At 42.3% G+C, this 25,132-nt stretch overlaps 1 protein-coding gene across 1 annotated transcript in view; it reads right to left on the bottom strand.

The window, feature by feature from the left end:
- Nucleotides 1-24,193, bottom strand: part of MLH1 (mutL homolog 1) — an 88,990-nt gene extending 64,797 nt beyond the window's left edge. Inside the window, exons 1-7 of the mRNA XM_040353296.1 lie at nucleotides 23,909-24,193; nucleotides 20,654-20,744; nucleotides 17,784-17,882; nucleotides 15,227-15,300; nucleotides 12,862-12,934; nucleotides 10,048-10,139; nucleotides 6,949-6,991 (exon numbers count right to left, since the gene is read on the bottom strand). Of these exons, the coding sequence (XP_040209230.1) occupies nucleotides 6,949-6,991; nucleotides 10,048-10,139; nucleotides 12,862-12,934; nucleotides 15,227-15,300; nucleotides 17,784-17,882; nucleotides 20,654-20,744; nucleotides 23,909-24,024 (588 nt within the window). The 5' untranslated portion in view covers nucleotides 24,025-24,193. The remainder of the gene's footprint in view (nucleotides 1-6,948; nucleotides 6,992-10,047; nucleotides 10,140-12,861; nucleotides 12,935-15,226; nucleotides 15,301-17,783; nucleotides 17,883-20,653; nucleotides 20,745-23,908) is intronic.
- Nucleotides 24,194-25,132: the final 939 nt, after the last annotated feature.

Here is a 25,132-nt window from a genome sequence, read left to right on the forward strand (position 1 = left end):
GGTTTTCTCAATCTCTATTTGCTTGTTTTTTCCCTTTCTAGTTCATCACGAAAGGAGAAAAACAAATAACTATATAATAAATGGCATGTTTTTTTTTTATTTTTTCTTTGTCTATTTATGTATTTATTTGTTCTTTTCTCTACTTATATTCTATTAATTTCTGAATATGGAGAACTATTTTGATTGAGACCAAAATATTGTTAGGAATATATAATATCAAAAAATGTCTTCCTGTTATGCAATGTGATCACATTGTTATTGTATGGAATCTTCTGTACCATTTACTTTTTCAAAATAAAATAAACTTGATTGAAAAAAAAAAAAAGAATATGGAGATATCCTCTACTTTAGGTCTATTGTTGATTGGAGATGCTTAAATCCTCTACTTTAGGTCTATTGTTGATTGGAGATGCTTACTTCATCACACCCAGCTAAAGGCGGTTGCTTTAAGGTCATCAACCTCAAATGCTATGTAATTTCAGTTGAAATTTTTCTGCACTGATGGGATCCATGTGCAGATGCAAGCTTGGATGGACTTCTCTTCCCCCCTGTCCTTCCTGCAGGAATCTGTTTAGCATCCAGAGTTCTGGGATACGAGTTTGGATGGGCTTGTTCTTGATTTTGTTTTCTTTGTTTATTTTCTCTACTCACATGCTGTTCCGTCTTGGGACTTCCACATGGCCCGTTATGCTTACGGAAATATTTGACTGCCCTTTACTAAGAACTGTACTGTGATATACATGCTTCTACTGTTTTTGAGAACTGCTATTATACAAGAGCAGGACCAGAGGACACCTGGTCACAGATTCTGCGAATATGTTGCCCTGCCTCTTCTCCTGGGCCATATGTTCACTTACAAAAATGGCTAGTGAACTTGCAATTTTGCCCATTGTCTGCTTGCAGGAAAAGCACTTAGCGCATGACACGGTCTCTATTGCAGAATATAATGTTTTCTACTCAATACCACTCTATATATTCTGCTTATGCTAGAAGCTCTAGCATATTAATTTCCTCCAAATTAGTTTTCCTGCACGCAGACTTTAACCACTAGCCGACCAGCCACCTTAGTTATACGGCGGCAGGTCGGCTCGGCTGCGCGAAATCACGTAGGTATACTTAATTTCGCATTTCAGCCATTAGGGGCGCGTGCGCGCCGCCGCGATCGCTCGTTACAGAGCGAGAATCGGGAGCTGTGTGTGTAAACACAGCTCCCGGTCCTTTCAGGGGGAGAAATGACTGTTCGTCTGTTTATACAATGTATGAACAGCGATCTGTCATTTCCCCTAGTCAGTCCCCCCCCCCTTCAGTTAGAACACACCTAGGGAACATACTTAACCCCTCCCTCGCCCCCTAGTGTTAACTCCTTCCCTGCCAGTGACATTTTTACAGTAATCAATGCATTTTTATAGCACTGATTGCTATAAAAATGCCAATGGTCCCAAAAATGTGTCAAGTGTCCGCCATAAGGTCGCAGTACCGATAAAATTCACTGATCGCCGCCATTACTAATAAAAAAAAAATATTAATAAAAATGCCATAAAACTATCCCCTATATTGTAGACGCTATAACTTTTGCGCAAACCAAACGCTTATTGCGATTTTCTTATGAAAAATATGTAGAAGAATACGTATCGGCCTAAACTGAGGAAAAACATTTTTTTTTATATATTTTTTGGGGGATATTTATTACAGCAAAAAGTAAAAAATATTCTTTTTTTTTTTCAAAATTGTCGCTCTATTTTTGTTTATAGTGCAACAAATAAAAACCACAGAGGTGATCAAATACCACCAAAAGAAATCTCTATTTGTGGGAAAAAAAGGATGACAATTTTGTTTGGGAGCCACGTCGCACGCCTGCGCAATTGTCAGTTAAAGCGACGCAGTGCCGAATCGCACAAAGTGGCCCGGTCATTGACCAGCAAAATGGTCCGGGGCTGAAGTGGTTAATGGATTCTTAGGGCAGATTTGTCCTACTGTTTGAATGTGAATAGTCCTTGGCGCTACTATGTGAATAAACAAAATATGTTGAAATGAACAGCTGCAAAACCTAAATGTATAATGTATGTGATCTTGCGCTGTTCCTTCATCTATACATAGATGCCATTTATAACAATGACCATGATAAACAATAATAGAAACAAGTGAAAAATTATTATATATAAAAGAGTCCAATGATTGTAGAAAGAGGAGTGTTCCAAAACAAAAATCGGTGATCAGTCCTTAGATAGTTCCTAGAGAGTCTATACGCTGCCACTCACACTTCAGTGCTCATAGAACTCTCACCTCATAACCATAAAACATGAGCCTTGGAACCAAATCCAATATGGGTAAACTTATCCTTCCTCTCAGAGTCCCCTTCACAACTTCTCAGTCAAAGATCACGTCGGTGTCCCCTGAGGAAGTCACGTGACTTAATGTGTGGAGCGTGGCCGGAGCACACAGCAGAGCGGAAGTGATGCAAGAGGCAGAAATTGCAGATGTTTTTATCAATTTGAGTGCTTTTTACAGAATTTTGATGCAAGCAGATGTTATGTTTTCTTTTAATACATGGTTTGTGGTATGTTAATACACTATTGGAGGATTGTTTGTCATGTGAGACGTGACCTTCGACCAAGAAGATACGGAGGGGACTCAGAGGGAGGATCAGTTTACCCCTATTGAATTTGGTTCCAAGGCTTATGTTTTGTGGTTATGGAGGTGAGAGTTCTGTGAGCACTGAAGTGTGGGTGGCAGTGTATAGACTCTCTGGGAACTAAGGACCGATTATATTGGAACACTTATTTTTCTACAATGATTGGACTCTTTATATATAATATTTTTTCACTCGTTACTATTATTGCAGATTTGTTCTACTGTTCTCTATGTAATGTATTTTGGGGTCTGTATGTGTTCCTCCTCCATATAAAACAGTGAGGTACTACAGAGGATAGGTGCATTTTTGGCAGATTACCCAGAGATTCCTCTGCTGGTTGTGGGGGACTTTTTTAGGCAATGCAGGGAACTGGGATTGCATGACATATGGCGACTTAAGAACCCTCTGTCCTATGCTTACTCACACTGCTCCAGAACCGATCAAACCCTGTCTAGAATAGACCTCTCTTTGGGCACAGACTCATTTATTCCCTGGGTGGCCAATAAACAGTACTTGACTAGGGGGTTGTCAGATCACTCCCCCCTCCTGGTCACACTAGACAGAATAATAATGTACCAGCATGTGACATGTTAAGTGTATTTTACAATGCCATTTATTGGAAATGGCTTTCCCTTTTTTCCTTCTTATTTTAGTTTTTTTTTTTTGGTTGTGTGTATGCAAAAACAAAAAATGTCAATAAAAACTTTTGTTTATAAGAAGAAAAAAAAACACACAAGGAAAGGAAGTCTGAGTCTTGGAGCACTTGCGCGTTGAACAATCACGTTGAGTTTCTTAACCACTTCAGCCCCGGAGGATTTTACCCCCTTCCTGGCCAGAGCACTTTTTACAATTTTGCACTGCGTCGCTTTAACTGACAATTGCGCAGTAATGCAACGATGTATCCAAACAAAATTTGCATCCTTTTTGCCCCACAAATAGAGCTTTATTTTGGTGGCATTTCATCTCTGCAGTTTTTATTTATTGCGCTATAAAACAAAAAAAGAGCGACAATTTTGAAAAAAAAAAAATTAATCATTTTTATAATAATAATAATAACCCAATTTTTATTTTCTTAAAACAAAATTTCTTCATCAGTTTAGGCCGATAATGTATTCTTCTACATATTTTTGGCAAAATAATATAAAAATATTGAAATAAGCGTATATCGATTGTGGATGCTTTAACTTTTGCGCAAACCAAACTATGGGAAAGAATTTGTTTACTAGTAATGGCGGTGATCTGCGATTTTTTGCGGTACTGCTACATTGCGGACGGACAGATTGGACACCTTTTTGGGACCACTGACATCTATACAGCGATCAGTGCTATAAATATGCACGGATTACTGTATAAATGTCACTGGCAGGGAAGGGGTCAACACTATGGGGCGATCAAGGAATTTTAATGTGTGTTCCCTCAGTGTGTTCTAACTGTATGGGCAGAGGACTGGCTAGGGGAGGAGACATATCATTGTTCCTACTAAGTAGGAACAAACGACATGTCTCCTCTCCCCTCACAGAACAGGGATTTGTGTGTCACACACACACACACACACACACACACATCCCTATGCTGGCTCTCGTGCACGCGAATGTGTGTGGCCGGTGGTCACACACGCATCTGATCCCCCGCTGTGCAGCGAGTGCACCCTCTGGCAGCTCTTAAAGGGAAGCCTGTACGGGGAATTCGCCATTCTGCCCCCATAAAAAGACGTAAGCCGTTCGAGAAACGGTTACAAAATGGGGTCAGTCCTGATATTCCCTATTTGTTTCTAGAGATAAAAGTTGACATTCTGCAAAACAGTGGGAAGGGAACGTCATCAGTGCCCGTCATTGCAGCCTCATGAGTGAAGGAGAAAAATTGACATATTTACAAATTTTATTTTTTTATTTGTAGCACAAATTTTTTTTTTTTTTTTTAAAAACACCAGTGGTGATCCAATACCACCAAAAAAAAAAAAAAAAAAAGCTTTATTTGTGGGGAAATTTTTTTTAATAAAAATTTTGTTTTGGGTACAGCATCGCATAACCGCGCAATTGTCACTCAAAATGCGATAGTGCTGAAAGCTGAAAATTGGTCTGGGCAGGAAGGTGTAAAGGTGCCCTGTATTGAAGTGGTTAAAGTGTTTGTTACTCCAAAACTTCATATTCCTGATATGTGCCTGCTGTACCATGGTACTTGTAGGAGAAGGTTTCCTGTTCTTTGTATTGCTTCCTTTGTGTGAAATCCCTGGTGATCCTGCCAGTCCCTCTGCTATCCTATTAAAAACCGATGACACTAAGCAGGAGAGCACACTGGTCAGTTCTCGAGCTATGCTGGGAACTCAGTGTGCTCTCCTCCAATGATCAGACTTGTCTTGACATGCCCTTGCTGCACGGCCATTCACTGGGAAGCTCAGTGTACTGCTGCTTCTCTTCCTGTCCCCAGCTCTTATGCAGCTGAGAACAGAGGGATTGTGATCACTTATAAAAAAAAAGTGTATGTATATACATACATACAAAAATGTTTTGCCTTTTACAAGGCGATTGCTTACAATCACTTTAAGTTAGGAAACCAATGGTGGACTGCTGTCTGGTCCATTTTATTATCTGAAAGGGAGTCTCCCCCCTCTGATTTGCACAGGATAGTGTGTTTTATGCAGGGTTGTTTGCAGGTCCCGATGAAATTGTTTACTTATGACTTATTCATAGTCATGAAGAAGGTAACAAGGACACTTCTGAAAGTTGTTTTATTTAGCCTAAAATAAAAAGCTAAATATTTAACAGCAATGATAAACATAAATGCAGTCAAAGTCATAAGTTTTGGAATATGAAAGTACACTTTAAATATGACATCCAAAATGGTCTTGTCAATAAGTCCACCTTTAGGGAAAAAGAATAAATGCACACATTTTTGTATTATTTAAGTCTACAGGAGTCTGCAAAGCCTGGCCATACCAGGCTCCTGCACATTTTTCCTCCAGCATTCTGCCCATAACCCTGTATGTGCTTTCAGTTTGAAAGCTGTAGAAAGATTGAATAGACTACGAGGGTGCTGATTGGCACCTTCATGGTCCACTGGGAACTACAAGTACATCTGCTGCGGTGCGGACAGGACTTGTAGTTTATTTATTCACAGATCTCCGTAAGCACAGTCACACCGATTTTATTGATACACCGGCGTAATTTTCAAATTCCCGCGTCGTATCTTTGTTTTGTATCTACAAAACAAGATACGACGGCATCTCAGAGGGATCCGACAGGCGTACGTCTTAGTACGCCGTCGGATCTTAAGGTGCAATATTTCGGCGGCCGCTAGGTGGCGTGTCCGTAGAATTCCGCGTCGAGTATGCAAATTAGCTATTTACGGCTATCTACGAACGTACGTCCGGCGTTTTTTTTTTTACGTAGTTTTCGTTCGGCTTTTTCCGGCGTATAGTTAAAGCTGCTATATGGTGGTGTACTCAATGTTAAGTATGGCCGTCGTTCCCGCGTCCAATTTTGAATTTTTTTACGTTGTTTGCGTAAGTCGTTCGCGAATAGGGATTTGCGTAGAATGATGTCACCGTCGTAAGCATTGGCTGGTTCCGGTTTAATTTGGAGCATGCGCACTGGGATACCCCCACGGACGGCGCATGCGCAGTTAAAGAAAAAACTTTGTTTACGTCGGGTCATGACGTATTTACATAAAACACGCCCCCATTACATCCATTTGAATTCCGCGCCCTTACGTCGCCAAAGATACACTACGCCGCCGTAACTTACGGCGCGATTCGTTGAGAATTCGAAAGAAAAAAAAAAAATAAGTTGCTGCGGCGAAGTGTATCTTAGATACGCTGCGCCTGGCGGATTCTTACGCACAGGTACGTGGATCTGCCCCCTAGTCTTTAAAATTAAACAATCAAACAGGGAGCAGGAAGGCCAGGCACACAAGATGGATGGTCTGGGTGTCCAGTTAGCATTCACGAGGAACCAATACACAGATAAAAACATATGGAAATTCTAACAGAGTTCAAAAACCATGGGATACAAACATTCTTCTCACAATATTGGTACAATACTTTAATTTCATGTTGGGGGGAAAAAAATCCTTCAGAAAAATATATTACAAAAGCAAAAAACATTTACATACTACATAAACCTCAAATAAATGAGACTAATTATTCATAATTGCTTGAAAAAACCCCACAAAATATTGATCAGTTGAAAAAAGCTGGGTATGATTACACATTTTTGTGAAGCCAGTGTCATTTTATTATTGGTCATCTTCAAATCTGATTTGTAACAAAGCTAAAGTCAGTGTAAACGAAACTATTTAAGAAGCATATATTCACCAACCTTTTTAACAGAGAAGCCGATGCCAGAGTTGTGGATGGCATACCTTTCGTAAAAAAAAAAAAAAAATTTAAATATCAAGAAAGCAATATAATTTAAAACAATATAGTATTACTACACATTATATATATATATATACAGCCCTCAAAATTTCCACTCGCCTACTAGCATTTGGCGAGTGGATTTAAGCTGGGGGCGAGTGATGACAGGGCTGCATGACCAATCTCCCTCCAATCTGTGCCTACACTTAGAGTCCCGATGAGATTGGCGGCCGAAGAGGAAAGGTGCATGGTCGGGAAAAGTAGTCTGGTGAGCCGCGCACAGGCAGAGCAGTACACAGGTGCTCTCCTTACAATTCTCATTAAGCCATGGGACCTAACAGTATGACCTCTCTGAGCCTGCCCCCCTCCCCCGGGCCCCAACCAATGTAGCTGGAGAGCAGAAAGTAATGAGTGAGGTGGAGGATTGCAAAAATTACCACTCCGGTGCAGCGCTCACTGAAAGTTGCCCTGACATGAGAGCGACAGCCTTCTAGTTTGTGCAGTTTTCTTCTCCTTATGTAAGTGTCCAACAGTTTAGCCTGAGCACTGTGAACAGACTGGTCTCAATGTGTGCTGTGCGCTGTCAGTGTGCGCTGTGCTATGGTGTCAATGGCTGTGCAGTTGTGTGGATCTCAGCGCTGGATTGTACTCCCTCTCGCTGTGCTGCAGCTCCTCTCCTCTCTGCCAGCCTGAATAAAAGGGGGAAGTGGGGACTTGCAAGCGTGGAGCCGCACACACAGGCTCCTGATGATGAGATGAATAGGAGAGAGAGAGAGGATGGATGGGAGTTGCAGAGGAGACAGCAAGAGAATGGGGAAGAGACCTAGTTCTAGTGCCCTGTCCCTCTGGTCTGCCCCCAGTGCCCTGTCCCCCTGGTCTGCCCCCAGTGCCCTGACCCTCTGGTCTGCCCCCAGTGCCCTGACCCTCTGGTCTGCCCCCAGTGCCCTGACCCATTTTGTTAAAGTTGTTGTTGATAATATTTAATTATGTAACTTGATTCTGCATAAAACATTGTCATTCCATGAGATAATCTACAAGGGCGCGTTTACGGGTGCAATTAGGCGCAGGGCAGTGTATGAATTAGGTGGGGCAACTGGTGGCGAGTAACTCTTGAGGCCTGGCTAGTAGCTCAGGACTTGAAATTTTGAGCCCTGATATATATATTATATATATCACACACACACAAACACACACACACACACACACACACACACACACACACACACACACACATCTATCCCTGCCACTTGAGATCCGAGGACATCCTCGGCTTTGTGCGGTGATATCTGAATGATGCCTGCAGCTACAGGCATCATTCAGATATCACCGTCTTCAGCCGGCGATTCTGTGCATAAGAATGAGTTTCGCCGCTTGATCGTTCTTATAGGCGGCGGGAGGGGACATCCCCCCCCTCATGCCGCCATCCGGTGCTTCTCCGGGCACTCCCGTGCCATCGGGGGCCCGGAGAGCGAATCGGCCGGCGTTCGTTGGGAAAGCATAGAGATGACTGGTGACCAGATGGTCACCAGTCATCTCTATGACCGTCGGAGGTCCGGGCGCAACGTTATGACGTCACGCCCGGTACACGGAAGTAAACAAAGCCGCAATCGCGGCTGTCGGCATTAGATCGGTGAATTTTTTTCACCGATCAAATGCTTGCAAGCCTGGAGGAGAGATGTGGGGTCTTATTGACCCCACATCTCTCCATAAAGAGGACCTGTCACAGTGATTCCTATTACAAGGGATGTTTACATTCCTTGTAATAGGAAATAAAAGTGATCAAAAAAAAAAATGTAAAATAAAGTGTTAAAATTAAAAAATTAAGTAAAATAAAAAGAAAAAACATTTTTTAAAACGCCCCTGTCCCCGGTAGCTCGCGTTTAGAAGTGAACTTGCATGTCCCGCCCACATATGTAAACGCCCTTCAAACCCCACATGTGAGGTATCATCGCGTGCAACAATACTGGCACTAGACCTCCTCTAACTCAAAAATAGTAACCTGTAAAAAAACTTAAAGCGTCGCCTATGGAGATTTTTAAGTACTGAAGTTTGGCGCCATTCCATGAGTGCGTGCAATATTAAAGTGTGACATGTTAGGTATCTATTTACTCGGCGTAACATAATCTTTCACATTATAAAAAAAAATTGGGCTAACTTTACTGTTGTGTTATTTTTTAATCCATGAAACCGTTTTTTTTTTCCCCAAAAAAGGCATTTGAACAATTATTGCGCAAATACCGTGCGAGAAAAAAAGTTGCAATGTCCGCCATTTTATTCCCTAGGGTGTCTGCTAAAAAAAAAATATATAATGTTTGGGGGTTACGATTAATTTTCTAGGGAAAATTGTGATTTTTACATGAAGGAGAAAAGTGCCAAAATAGGCTCGGATGTCAAGTGGTTAAAATGAACACAGGACTCTCAAAGAGTCAGTTTGAGAAGTTCCAGCAAAAGAGGTGTAAGCAGAGAAAACTATATTTTAGGTTTTCTCTGGATTGGGGCTGGAAACTTAAGGACTTCAAAGAGCATTGAGAGGGATTGAGTCTTGAGTCCAGGTTTTCCAGAAATTCTGCAGGTAGTGCGTGTGTGTCCAGGTGCACACACTCGTTATAAGGCAGATCTGAGCACAGCTCAGGGAAGATGGAGTAGGAGCAGCTGCTGCAGCCAGAAGGGAGGTGTCCTGGGGACCTCGAGTCTTGGAGGAGTGTGAAAGCCAGGAGTGTAAGGAGAGCCCCTTCCTAGAGGCCAGGAGTGGGCCTGCGCAGCATGGTACTGTGACCATGGCTAAGTGCTTAAGAGCCAGGTGGCTTGGTATTTCCCTTTTGTTGTATTTTTTCTGAAAAATAACTCCTGTGTGGGCAACCGATGCATGTATGAACTTTTAATAAAAGTGGGCTACCACGCCCTAAAACCAGAAGTTCCTGTTTGCTGGAAGCTCACTGGAAAATGCATCCAACACTGAGCTAGACATTCCCTGTATTACAATAAATTATATATGTGTGATTATAATATATATACATGACCTAAAACAGTTTACTTGATTATTAATGTATTATTATGTTACCTGCTAATGACCTCTACTATTCTTGCATGCTCCTCACTTGGGCTTTTCAGAGCTTTCCTCCTGGTAGTCACGTTATAAAACAAATCTTCAACCTGAAAAATACATAACATTTCATTGCTGCACTCATCATCAGTGTACAGCCAAGCATAATTCAACCTGGAAACGCATAGTATATGGATTAAAGGCAAAGCACTGTTTGTTATACAGTAATCTTGTCAGCTACTATCTATAACAGCACACAATGGCAGGGAACTGAATGTACACATTCCACTCCTTTAAGACAGCCAAAATATTACCGCTATGGTGGCTGTGGCAGAAAAAATGAAAAAAGCCAAGCAGAGTTACTTTTTAAAGTAGTATAGAAACAGCAAAACAATGAAGGGACTATCCAAATTTTGGAAATTGTAAAGTATGTCATTTTCAATACCAAATATGATCAAGTTAATGTTCTTTTGTAACATGAATGATTTTCAGTAAGGACCACTGCCGCCGAAGAAGAGGAAAAACTCTGCAAATCACATAACAGATAAAAAAAGACAGCTGGAACTAAAGGTTAAATAATATTCAGGAACAAAAATGTAATATTGCAGCTTACCAATCTTTAGATGCGGACACTGCATTTTTCAGGCAAGTACAGAAAATGTGGGAGAGGTTCCAGTTTGATCTTACCAAAATGCCTGTCTCCCAAATAACTTTCTTCTATAAAATTAATAAACCAATTTCCCTATGTGATGGAAATAAAACTAATAAAGAATGACATGTTGAAAATATTGGTACCGATACCGAGCATTTGCCTGAGTACCCTAGTACTTGTAACATAATAATAACTTAATAATCGGTGTTCAATCAGTAGTACTGCGTGCAAGTACCCTTATGTGATATCTATTAGCTTGTAATATATTGCCCCCATCAAAGTGGTAATCCCATTTTGGAAGTCCCGGCAACGATTGCAATTAGGAGTGTTCCGATCATGTGACCACCGTGACAGCCACAGAGGTCACATGATCATAACCTGGTCCCTGCCTCCCAGCACCCTAAACTCCTTAAAGGGCCAGGAGGTACAGCCTCCAAGGGTTAATAATGCTAACAGCTAAATGCTAGAGCAGACCCAGCCGTTTAGGAGATAATCTGTGGGACAAATTCTCTCCTTGAGTGGAACCATCCTACAGTAATATATGCCTTCCATGTAGGACGAGAAGTAGACTTCCTAGTTTTTTTTCACAGGGACAACCAATTCTGAGATGTGCCAGCCTCTTATAGACTTGGCTTTAATCATTAAAACCTGTGACCAGAAAACAGTATGGTATGTCAGTCCTTGAGACAGAAGAGCAGGACAATCTAGAAGTCAGACACAGAGTGTCCATTAAGAGTCTTATCAGATCGGAGTACCACATCCGCTTGGGCCAATCCACAATAAGGATTACTGCAATGCGATCCATCTTGATCCTGCAAAGCAGACGAGGAAGACGTTTTAGGGGAGAAAAGGCACAGATCAGTATGTACTGATACCATGGAGCCACCAGAGCAGCCACTGCTTCTACTAGATCAGTGGACTCCAAACCGCGACGTGATGGCCAGATGTGGTCCTGCGTCCCCCAACTGACACCAACGATGGGGCACTATTCCCCCAACTGACACCAATGACGGGGCACTATTCCCCCAACTGACACCAACGACGGGGCACTATTCCCCCAACTGACACCAACGACGGGGCACTATTCCCCCAACTGACACCAACGACGGGGCACTATTCCCCCAACTGACACCAACGACGGGGCACTAGTTCCCCAACGACGGGGCACTATTCCCCCCACTGGCACCAACGACTGGGCACTATTGCCCCTACTGGCATCAACGATGGGGCACTATTCCTCCCAATGACGGGGCACTATTCCTCTCCCTAAAACCAAAAAATACATTGATTACTGCCGATGACTTTGGGACAATTTCTATTCTCAATGGTCACTGTCCGGCCCCCCTAAAGTCTTAAGGGCAGTAACCTGGCCCTTTGTGTAGAAAGTTTGGAGACCCTGGTACTAGACGAACCTTGTAGCTTGGGACAAATCTGTCCAGTTTGTTGTCGAATCTGGGAAGCTAGGAGGTCTGCATCCCAAATCACTCTCTGTAACCCAAGTCTTAGAACCCCTGTGAATGGAACGACCATTATCCCGGGTGCAGGTTCTGCCAACCAAGGAATTTAGCCTGTTAATTGTATATGCCTGGGATGTAAACAGCAGACAAGGCTGAAATGCGACGTTCTGCATCCAAGACAGGATTTTCTCTAACTCGCTGTAGCAACAGCTCTGGTTCTATCTGATTGTTGAAATGTGCCACTGCCATGGCAATGTCTGACTAAATCTGGATGGGGTGACACTTCACTCAGACAGCACAGCAGGGACAACAAAATAACCAACAGCTACAATGTGTATCAGGTTTGAATACAAGGAAAATAAAAAATAGGTTAGTCTCAACAGCAAAGCTGTGAAAAAATAAATAATAATAAAAACAATCTTAAGACACCAGTAAAAAAAAAAAAACCTTAGAAATGCTAGCAGTAGAAGGGGACGTTAGTGGGCCGATTTAAATTTTTTGTTTGTCATTGTTCAATTCTCCTGTAGGCAGCAGTATATCCCAAGGTTTAAGACGTGGGTCTGTCAATGAATGGGCCAAAATGATTATATATATATATATATATTTTTTTTTTTTTAATACGAAGAAGGGGAGTGGTAGAATAACAAAACAGGGTTTGCCTTTAACAATGAAAAAAGCTCCATCTACTATGCAAACAGGACATCAATGTGGAATACTGCATACGGTTATCTGGGTTCCTTGATTGCCAGCACATGGTTTTGGTGGAGATTTAAGTTTCCCATCTGCATAGTTTGCTCTACAATAAAAAAAAAAAAACACAAGATGTAGTAAATACATAATAGCAATCAAAACAATATGCATCAATACAGGGTTTTGGGCTTTCATAATGTCTTATTTTTTTTATTTGATATTAATCTTTTTTTCTAAAGTAATCACAAAATAAATGAAGCAGCTTAACCTTTCCTTTTATAAAATTGCTTCAAGGACAATTAAAAAAATAAATAAAAAATACAAATCATTTCATGTTTCTGTTGGATACAGGACAAGTAAAGCTGGTTATTATTCACAACATGGGAATAAGGGGTATTGAGATAAATATGCAAGCTGCCTATGCTAATAACTTTTGAATATGCTAGCTGCCTGGCGGTCATATTGATCCAATGTCTTCAACAGTTTGGTTCAGTGGCCTCCTTAAAGACACATACAAGACTGCATGTTTTAGAGTTACTTAAACCAAGTGGTTTTGAAAGTACCGATGCCAGCTAAGTAACTTGCATAGAAGGAAGTCTGTAATGTCAGCTTACATATTTTTTTCTCAGGACATGTTTCTCTAAAGTGGTTATAAACCTCAGAACATGAAATATGAACAATAGCATATCCCTCTATATGAGTTTCAATCCGGAGTACCTAAGTGTGATTTCTGTCCATTGCCTCATTCCTCTGCTATCTGCATGAGCCCCTTCTGACACCAAGAGGTAAAAAGGAGAAAGGGGAGGGAGCTCCAGCACACAGCTTGTGATTGGCAGCCTCAGATCTGTTCCTGTGCGAGGGGGGGGGGGGGGGTGTCCCTTCCATCAGCTCTCACTAAAGCTTTACAAAATGCAACTTCAGCTCTGCACCCCCTGTTTTCTGAATGCTCAGACAAGCTGTATAATTCTGCACTTTGAACGGATGCACATAAGAGAGGACACAGATAAACAGGTGCAACTTATGTAGGAGGATTTGTTTAATCTCTATCACCTGAGGCCAGTCACTTCACTGGGTATATGTAAGGGTTTAAAATCACTTTAACAAAATGTACAAACATTAGTTATTAAAAAAAAAAAAAAAAAAAAAAATAATATATATATATATATATATATATATATATATATATATATATATATATATATATATATATATATATATATATATATATATATATATATATATATTCTGTAGTATTGATAATTTTCCATTAAAGCTCATGCACATAGACACATTTGCCCATACAGCTTATAAAATGGACATCACAGGTGGTCTGTACAGCCTGTCAAAATCAACGACAGGCTGAAATGCGCAATGGCTGTATGCACATTAGGACAGTATTCGTATACAAGATCACTTGGGTTTGCATACCCTCAAGCAGACATTCTGCATTGAGGCCATATGGCCCTGTATGCGAGTATTGCTCAGATGTGCATACCACTGCTGCATATTTCAGTCTGCCATTGACAGGCTGCTGGCAGCATGCTGTTATGCACCATCTGGGACTCCCAGGTGCTGAAATATACTTTTTTTTTTACGCTGTACAAGGAAATGTGTGTATGCACACATAAAGCCACTCCAACTTGGGTACAGGTGACTTTTTGTATGAGTAAATATATTAAAGCTTAAGGTTGGCTTAAAGGGGTTGTAAACCCTTGCGTTTTTTTCACCTTAAAGAAATTGTAAAGGTTCGTCTTTTATTCTCTAAATAGGTTTCTTTAAGCTAGCGCATTGTTGGTTCACTTACCTTTTCTTTCAATTTCCCTTCTAAATGTTTTTTTTTTCTTTGTTTGAATTTCTCACTTCCTGTTTCTCCTCAGTAAGCTTTCCACCATCATCCGAGCAGTGGAAAGTTATTTAGAACAGCTTACTGAACAGCTAACTGAGGAGGAACAGGGAGTGAGAATTTCAGACAAAGAAAAAAAAAACATTTAGAAGGGAAATAGAAGGAAAAAGTAAGTGAACCAACAATGCACTAGCTTAAAGGAACCTATTTAGAAAATAAAAAACAAACCTTTACAACCCCTTTAATGCTTCCTATGTAGATCTGAGGGGGACATGCAAGGAAAATAAAAAAACGCATCTTTGCTTGCACATGATTGGATGATAAAAATTTGCAGAGCTTCCGCTCAGATCTACAGCGACTGCACTTGAAAGTGCACTTGTAGTGCGGAGTGGATTTGCCTTTAGTAAATCAACCCCATTGTATGGTACCAAGTTACTGAGTGTTGTGATGTGCTGCTATACATGTGCATTGTGCAAGTGCATTGGGAACACACCAATGCATATAGCACTGCAACACAGTGGTGTGAAGTAGCCCCTAAAGTGGGTAATTTCTTACCTGTAAGCACATTTTCCATCTGCTGTCTTGGTTGTGATGGTTACATGAGCCACATGACTTATACTTGCTAAAGCCTGTTAAAAATATGAGAAATGTAAGTAATAAAACAGGGATTTACTATAAACACTTTCAATAAACAATGTCCACCTCAGTCATACCTCCCTGAAAATGATTGCTGGGCTCAAGAAGACCATGTTCTTTGTTTACGAGGGAGCCGAGAAGCTGTTTTTGCCATAATTACTATATTCTATACTTCATTATCCGTTGCAACTAGATTTGAACATTATCTATCCTAACAAAGGGTTAAAGGTCTAGAAGCTGAGCTTCTTGCACTGTATGTTAATGAGGACAGACTTAGGACAGACTCAAACATTGTTCAAAAATAGCTTTTAGGGTTGCTGTGTGAACATATACATATAATGGGGTTTTTATGGACTGCAAAAGTGGAAATACACTTAAAGCGAAGCTCCACTTTTTTGCTTCCTTCTCCCCTCCACTGCCACATTTGGCACCTTTCGAGGGGGTGAGGGGGTAGCGGGTACCTGTTTTTGACAGGTACCCGTCCCTGATTATGGGAGACCTCGCTGCGTTGAGATCCCTAGGAGGTTCGCCACCCCCCGCCACTGGGACATTCAGAAAGCACAGCGCGCTTTGTACATGCGCAGTGGGGAACCGGCTGTGGTGCCGCAAAGGCTTACCTGCTGGTTTCCCTTACAAACAATGGAAAAATCGGCTGGGGGGGGGGGGGGGGGGTGGGGCGGGTGGCGGGAAATATTGTGGGATCCCTGGGCAGGTAAGCATCCTATTATTAAAAGTCAGCAGCTACAGTATTTGTAGCTGCTGACTTATCCTTTTTTTGGGGGCTGGAGATCCTCTTTAAATGTATATGCCCAATCTGTAATCTTCAAGGTGTTTTTGGTATATGCTGGAGATCTGAACTAATACTCATATCTTTTGGGGAATCTGTCAGTCAGTTCTCGGTGCCTGAGATTCTAGGTGTTTTTTTTCCCTTTAAAAAGGTATTAGCAATTACATTTGATACAGTAAATTTAACCCGGATTTATATTAAAACTAAGCATTTGTGTGGGTTTTAATAATCAATCAGCATTCTATATACCGTCCCCATAGTGTTCATCAATAGGACAACATGGAGAAGGAGGGAGGGGAATGTCATTTGCCACTGATAGTTTTGTTTTTACTCAATGTGTATATTGAAGATCTTAAAGATCACGGTAGACCAGCTTTTTTTCAACCTTTTTGCCAAGGAGGGACCCTTGAAATTGTTTTCAAGTCACAGGAAATGCTTTCTAAAATTGTTAGCATGGTATATTGTTGTAAATCGGCAGGTTGTAGGGAATTTTAAATAAAATTATAAAGAAAGGAACTTGCTTTATGATCATAAAAAGGAAACACAATAGATTAATAATGGCCAGAAATAAAAAAGTGAAAATTGTAGTGACCTAGTGCTTTTGCTCTTTTATCAAGGAATCCCCACCTATAGCAAATGCTGGAGGAATCTTGAAGTAAGAGTAAACTCTCTTGGTTGATTTTTACCCATTAGGTAAGCCTACAATAAGGCTTACCTGTAGGTAAAGTAAATATCTCCTAAACGTGCACCGTTTAGGAGATATTTACTTGTGAAGTCACCTGCGCATGCGCTCTGAAGGAAGGGCATACCCTTGCCATCCCTTCAGAGCCCTGTGCCATGAACAGCGGCTCCCATGCACATTCTCTACCGAATTTACTGCCACTTTAAGGCTCCACAAAACCCTGTCTGATAAAGGCTGCCATAACCCATAAGACAAATATTTCCAAAAGCACTGCAGCCTGCACACCTTCTCTGGTCATTAAAAGGGGTTCCTATCCACATATTTAGTTATTTCAGGTACTTGTATAGCGCCATCAATTTATGCAGCGCTTTACATACTGTATACAACATTGTACATTCACATCAGTCACTGAAGGAGCTTACAATCTAAGGTAAAAGTATTCTTTATTTTTTATAAATTGCATGTATTGCCAAGATATTTTTTTCTTTAGTTTAGGTTAAAATATGGAAGAGGTAAAACCCCTGTATGTTTATTTTTTTGATGACTGACCTGTTGGGGAGATTTTCCTTTATTTCCCATACTGGATGTACAACGAGAGTGTAGATCTCTACAAAGTAAGGGGTACAGCCCCCTTTGACAGCTGTTACTGGAATAGGTGCTGCCATTTGAAAATTCACCCTCTCCTTTTCTAGTGATATCTGGAGAGTTTCGGATTCCTGATCACATGTTTCTGTGACAATGGTCACAGAAGAATTATTTGGAATTATGGCAGCGGGAATCTTGCAGCTAAAATATCCAAGGGTTTACTCGGTTTACTAGGTTTTACCCTTAACTAATATATACATTTTAAGTGGACCAAGAAACCAGGTATTTTTAATTACTTAGTGGACACATTTGAATAGTTTTTCACCAAGGACTAGAGGCAGAAGCAGAGGGAGCAAAAATGGGTAAGGTTGGAGTTTTGCTTTAAGAAAATCTAGACTATATATGTATGTATTAACACTTACTTCACCACGGAAGCCATAAGTGGCAATACTGGACAAGTCTTCAAATGACTGTAGTTTGCTTGTAGTAAATCTCTCACAAACTATTTCCATGTCTTCTTTCTAAGGATAAATATATATTTTTTTTTAGTACGAAAACTTTTTTTTTTATTCTAGACACGATAAACAAAATGTCTTTGCAATATTGGTTATACGGGTCAACTGAAACCCAGGCCAATCAAATGCCTGGGCCAGATAAACAGACACACTGAACAGTCAAAAAATAACTATTGGAGCTTTATGTATACAATAAAGATACAACATGACAAACCATCTGCAAATAGAGTATACAGACAGATGAAAAATGGTCAAACAAATGTAAACGGATGATCATTCGTTTACATCCATGTCTGTTCAGAAAGTGGACCTAAAGAGATGTAAAGGAAACAAATGATCCATTTTCGCCTTGGTTGTTAGGAGCCAACACCCGCCAGCATCAACTCATCCCTGCTGTCAGGTAGGAAGGCCTAACATGAGCATACAACCCCCCCCCCCCCAACCATAACAGAGCACATGCCCTCAATATGGAGGGTGTACTCCCTGCCGCAAAAGTAAACAAAGAGGTGGGACCATCTGGTGACATCACCGGGTGACCCTGCCCCAATATGACATCACATACTGGCAATGACATCATAAAGGGTGGAGTCACCCAGTGACGTTACTGGATGGCCCTGACCCATAAATTTACGCTAGCGGCAAGGGACGGGGAGAGCCAGAAATGTCATTTGGTGCAAATGCAGCAAACGACGATGGTGGTTGAGTTTGGTGGGCTTTTTTTTTGTGCAGGTCAGCGGCCACGGTTTATCAAGATTGACGTGGACCTACATCACTGGACGACATGACCGACGATGGATCCACATCGGGGAAATTTATTTATTTTTTAAAGAAAGGACATTTTCTGAATATTTCATTTACTTGGGGGGGGGGTTCCGGTTCTGGGGGCCCCCCCTTGTTAACTACTTAAAGCGGGAGTTCACCCAATTCCTTTTTTTTTTATCTTTTCCCCTTAGATTCCTGCTCGTTTTGTCTAGGGGAATCGGCTATTTGTTTTAAAATATGATCCGTACTTACCCATTTTCGAGATGCATCTTCTTCCGTCGCTTTCCGGGTATGGGTCTTCGGGAGCGGGCGTTCCTTCTTGATTTACAGTCTTCCGACGGTCACATCCATCGTGTCACTCGTAGCCGAAAGAAGCCGAACGTCGGTGCGGCTCTATACTGCGCCTGCGCACCGACGTTCGGCTTCTTTCGGAAAATCGTGACGCGATGGATGCGACCGTCGGAAGCCTCTCGGAAGACTGTCAATCAAGAAGGAACGCCCAGTCCCGCAGCCCATACCCGGAAGCGACGGAAGAAGATGCATCTCGTAAACGGGTAAGTACGGATCATATTTTAAAACAAATAGCCGATTCCCCTAGACAAAACGAGCATGAAGCGAAGGGGAAAATGTGTAAGGTATGGGTGAACCTCCGCTTTAAGGACCGCTTCCCGCACATTTACGTTGGCAGAATGGCACGGCTGGGCACATGCACGTCCTGTGCTAGTACCCGGTCGCGACCCGGTCCGAAGCTCCGGGACCCGATTGCCGCTGGAGTCCCACGATCGATCCCCGGAGCTGAAGAACGGGGAGAGCTGTGTGTAAACACAGCTTCCCCATTCTTCACTGTGGCGGCGTCATCGATCGGGTGATCCCTTTTATAGGGATACACAATCAATGACATCACACCTACAGCCACACCCCCCTACAGTTGTAAACACACATGAGGTCACACATAACCCTATCAGCGCCCCCTGTGGTTAACTCCCAAACTGCAATTGTCATTTTCACAGTAAACAATGCATTTTAAATGCATTTTTTGCTGTGAAAATGACAATGGTCCCAAAAATGTGTCAAAATTGTCCGAAGTGTCCGCCATAATGTCGCAGTCATTGTCTGTTAAAGCAACGCAGTGCCGAATTGCAAAACCTGGCCGGGTCCTTTAGCTGCATTTTGGTCCGGGTCTTAAGTGGTTAAAGGGGGCTTCCAGATTCCGATAAGTTATCCCTGCACCCCCCTCAATCGCCAGTCCAGAGCTGTGGGGAAGCAACGTGCGCAGGTGTGGCCAGGTATGGTACAGGGGAGAGGGAACACGCTTGTGCCACGCCTCTCCCAGCCAGCATGCTCACAGAAGGGTCTGGTATAGATTTTGGGGGAGGGAACTCCATGCCATTTTGTTTTGCGGGGATAGGGCGGATGACCTTACACCATTTTTCTGCCTTCATTTTGAGCTCTTTACTTTACTTCTGCTGTCAGCAATGACTTCCCCACTGACAGCAGGGATGAGTCATGGTTGTTTGGATTCCAGCAGGTGCCAGCTCCTTAACAACCAATGACTTATCCCTGCTGTTACTGGTTGGTAAGACGCCAGCGGGTGCCAGCTCCTAACAATCAGTGAAAAAACTAATGCAGAAGCAGACTATGTCTGTTTACGTCCACTTCCGTTTTTTTAATTTATTTTTTCAAATAGAGACTTGTTCTGTTAAAAAAAAAAAAAAAAAAACGTATGCAGATGTAAATGGATGATCATCTGTTTGCCCATAGGAAATCATTGCTGTCGGTTTTTTACCCGTCAATGGGTGGATGAAAAATGGATATATGGAAGGCTCATATGAAACTACCCTAATTGGTTGTGATACGTAGCCTACCCTGTAGCTTTGTAGCCAACACAAGTGGTATACAGTAATACAAAACCTGTAATGTAGTAAATGATTTTTTTTTTTTTTTAGAAATAACCTTTCAACAAGGCAAGGACATAGGTTGTTTAACATTTTCCTTCACAGAACTAGAACACTTACCCTAATTCCAGAACCATTGTCTTGAATTTGAATTAACTTCAGCCCACCTTCTTTAACGGTCACTTGAATGCTGGTTGATTTAGCATCTAAACTGTAACAGACAACAGGCAGATACAATGCAAATATTGTACAATAAATTAAAGCATCTTATATTCATATTCTCCAGATCTGGCCAAAATTTGCACAGCTAAAACGAGCGCAAGACTCTGTCCACACTGCCACGTCATTCATCGAGTTATGTGAATGAATAGACTACAAGCACCAATAGTCTCTGTGGCTGGCAGCTTGTAGTTCTCAATGAACTACGAGGGCACTGGTGAGCATAAGTATAGTTCATTGAATCTTGAATGAAGTAACTACCTGCCCACGTCAGAGATAATTTTTATTTTAAAAGGTGAACTTATCCTTTAAGACCCCTTTCACACTGGGTCGTTTTGCATGCGCTATTACGCTAAAAATAGCGCCTGCAAACTGACCCTAAACAGCCGCTGCTGTGGCTCCAGTGTGAAAGCCTCTAAGACGGTAAAAAAAGTCCTGCTAGCCATATCTTTGGGGCGGTGAAGGAGTGGTGTGTATACTGCTCCTGCCCATTGAAATCAATGGGACACCGCGGCTATACTGCCGGCAATGCGCCTCTGCAGAGGCGCTTTGCGGTGGTTTTTAACCCTTTCTCGGCCGCCAGCAGGGATAAAACCACTGTTTAACCACTTCAAAACCGCACGCGGTCATATGACTTCCAAAAAGGGGATCTCTTATCCCGGGTGGACGTCATATGACATCCTGTACTTTGTGCGGTGATATCTGAATGATGCCTGCACCTAGAGGCGTCAGTCAGATATCATTTTGTTCTGGCGGCGATCCTGCGCACCATAAGAAAGATCATAGCGCCGATTGATTGTTCTTATAGGCGGCAGGAGGGGACATCCCCCCCCTCCGGTGCTTCTTCGGGCTCTCCCATGCCATCGGGGGCCCGGAGAGATGATCGCCGTACGCCGGATGGGAAGCATAGAGATGACTGGTGACCGTGATGACGTCACGCCCGGGTACCGTAAGTAAACAAACCGAAATTGCGACTAGAAGAATGAGATCTGTGAATTTTTTTTCACGATCTCAATCTTTCCAGCCTGGAGAAAGAAAACCGCCGCTCCAGACAAATGCACTTCAGCGGTGAGTATGGTTCAAAACCTGATGGGTGCAGGCAATGCACAAAGCATAAATAAGAGGGAGGAGATGATGGACAGCCGCACTCCAATAAAGTGTAAAAAATTGTGCCTTTTATTCCAGTAAAACGAAAACTACAACAGCAAAAAAAACAGCAAACAGTGTGGTAACAGAGCTGACGCGTTTCACATCGATGACCGATGCTTACTCATAGCTCATCGATGTGAAACGCGTCAGCTCTGTTACCACACTGTTTGCAGTTTTTTTTGCTGTTGTAGTTTTCATTTTACTGGAATAAAAAGGCACCATTTTTTACACTTTATTGGAGTGCGGCTGTCCATCATCCCCTCCCTCTTTCCAGCCTGAAGGAGAGATGTGGGGTCTTATTGACCCCGCATCTCTCCATAAAGAGGACCTGTCATACACTATTCCTATTACAAGGGATGTTTACATTCCTTGTAATAGGAATAAAAGCGATCAAAAAATAAATAAATAAAGAAGTAAAAAAAAAAAAAAATTGAAACGCCTCTGTCCCCGGTAGCTCGCGCTCAGAAGCGAATGCACACTTAAGTCCCGCCCACATATGTAAACATCATTCAAACCACACGTGAGGTGTCGCCACGTGCGTTAGAGCGTGTGCAACAATTCTAGTACTAGACCTCCTCTAAAACTCTAAACTGGTATCCTGTAAAAAATTTAAAGCGTCGCCTATGAAGATTTTTAAGTAACAAAGTTTGGCGCCATTCCATGAGTGTGCGCAATTTTAAAGCATGACATGTTAGGTATCTATTTACTCGGCGTAACATCATCTTTCATATTTTACAAAAGAATTGGGCTAACTGTACTGTTTTGTTATTTTTTCATTCATGAAACCATTTTTTTTTTACAAAAAAAAGGCGTTTAAAAAATGATTGCGCAAATACCGTACAAGATAAAAAGTTGCAATGACCGCCATTTTATTCCCTAGGGTGTCTGCTAAAAACACATATATAATGTTTGGGGGTTCTGAGTAATTTTCTAGCAAAAGAATGATGATTTGTACATGTAGGAGAGAAGTGCCAGAATAGGCCCGGTATGGAGGTGGGTTTTAAAGCCCGGTATTGAAGTGGGTAAAGCGGGTGCACCCAATTTTTATTTCTTTTTTTAATAGCAAGCAGCTACTAATAGTGCAGCTGCTGACTTTTAAAAAATGATCCTGTCCAGCGTACCTGCGATGTCGGCAGCCGAGGCAGAGCAATCGATTGTCCCTAGGATGTTGCGCCGCCATCCTCGGTGAGGGAATCAGGAAGTGAAGTCTTGCGGCTTCACTGCACGGTTCCCTGCTGCGCATGCACGATCCACGCGGTGCATCGTAACTGGTCCCTACTCTCTCCTGGGCACAGTGTTTCCCAGAAGGCAGCGAGGGGAAGAGGAAGTGGCATGACTCCCACGGGAGTCTATGCCCGGAAGTGGGTGCAAATACCCATTTTAGACAGGTATCTGCACCCCCCTGAAAGGTGCCAAATGTGACACCGGAGGGGGGGGGGAGAGTTGCGAAAATTAAATTTTTGGGTAGAACTCCGCTTTAAACTCGTCATCGGCAGCACCGCATCCAGCCCCCCCTAGGCTGTTCTTTCTACTAACCCATACCGAAGGAAAAAAAGTGGGAGGGGGCGGCCCCCGTGCATAGCACTGTGTGCGGCCCGCACCCTCTATCTCCCCTCCCACTTTCCCTCAGGACAAGTTGGTAGAGGGGCGGGGCTGGACGCTGTGCTGCCCATGACAAGTTTAAAAAAATCGCCACTCTGCCCGGGTCTATAATTTTTCTTAACATGAAAATTGAATGCGCGATAAAACAGCGGTGAAGTTGCGCATGCACGGTAAAGCCCCGCAAACAGATGTTTTGTGACATAGCCGCACCAGAAATTATGCGGTCAAGGAATTTCATGGGATTTTTTTTATTACACAGGCATTGAGTCCAAACATTTTTGGTTGAGGACTGTTACACCACTGGAACCAGGAATAAATACTGGAGTTGTGTTATAAGCCATAATAATGTACAGAACCAATAGCACACATGGGTGTGAGATGGGCACAAACAAGGAGAGGGATTACCAGTTCTCGATCATCTCCTTGATGGCATTCGCAGGTCTCTGGATCACTTCCCCCGCTGCAATGCGATTGACCACCGTTTCATCCAGCCGGCGGATCACACCAGCAGTGAGCGGCATGACTGCACTAGTAGTGTCAGCAGCACAGCGGATGTTTACAATGGCGAGAGCCCACTAGAGGCAGCGCCGTCCCCCTCATACACTGCACGCGGAGTCTATGGACACATTCCTATGTACCGCGCACACTGGACTACACACAGAAAGTTGGCGCGCTAGACATACAGCAAGCTTCCGGAATCCTAGTCCAAGAGCCAATCAGCGACTGCTATTTCCAGCAGCGCGCCTTCATCATTTCTGTAATAGAAGAATTTAGTGGGTTATCGGCAGCCATTTTATTGAAGACCAAAATGCAATTGTTCATACATGGCTAGAAAACTACCTATGTTCGAGTCCTTTTCGATTCTGTTGTGAAGAACTGATGGTAAATATGTTCTTAGTTTGATTAACCCTTTCATGCCTAAGCCTATTTCTGACATTTGGTGTTTAAATACGTTTTTTTGCTAGAAAATTACTTAGAAACCCAAACAATATATATATATATATATATATATATATATATATATATATATATATATATATATATATATATATATATTTTAGCAGAGAATCTAGAGAATAAAATGGCATTGGTTGTTATCCCTGGAAAGCCGTGGGCATCATCTCCCCCTAAACCCGGGGACGCATATATGCATACGCTCGGCGGGAATAGGGTTGCCACCTGTCCAGGATTCACCCGGACAGTTCGGGTTTTGAATCATATGTCCGGTTTCAGTCCACCTAAAACCCGGACACATTATTCAGACCAGACTGTGGCTTCGCCAAGTAACCAATATAGTCACACAGAAATCTGTTGCTGCTGCCGGTGGCTGTTTGGGGGCAGGTTTTGGCGTCACTGAAGGGTGGGGTGATGATGTCAGCAAGAGCAATTTGGCCACACCCACTGTCGCGCGCTCTGTGCGCTACATTACTGCTCTCCTTGGGGTCTTTTATAATCCTATAGTGTTTACTGCAAAAAAAATAATTAAATTGCTGCGTGTCACAAAAGTGTTCGGGTTTGGCTTGAAGAAAAGGTGGCAACCCTAGGCGGGAAGTGGTTAACCACTTCAGCCCTCGACCAGTTCTAACACTTTTCACATAAATGTAAAAATCTACTTAAAGCGAAGTTCCA

Source organism: Rana temporaria, chromosome 5 (assembly GCF_905171775.1).
Source record: "Rana temporaria chromosome 5, aRanTem1.1, whole genome shotgun sequence".
Lineage (NCBI taxonomy): Eukaryota > Metazoa > Chordata > Amphibia > Anura > Ranidae > Rana > Rana temporaria.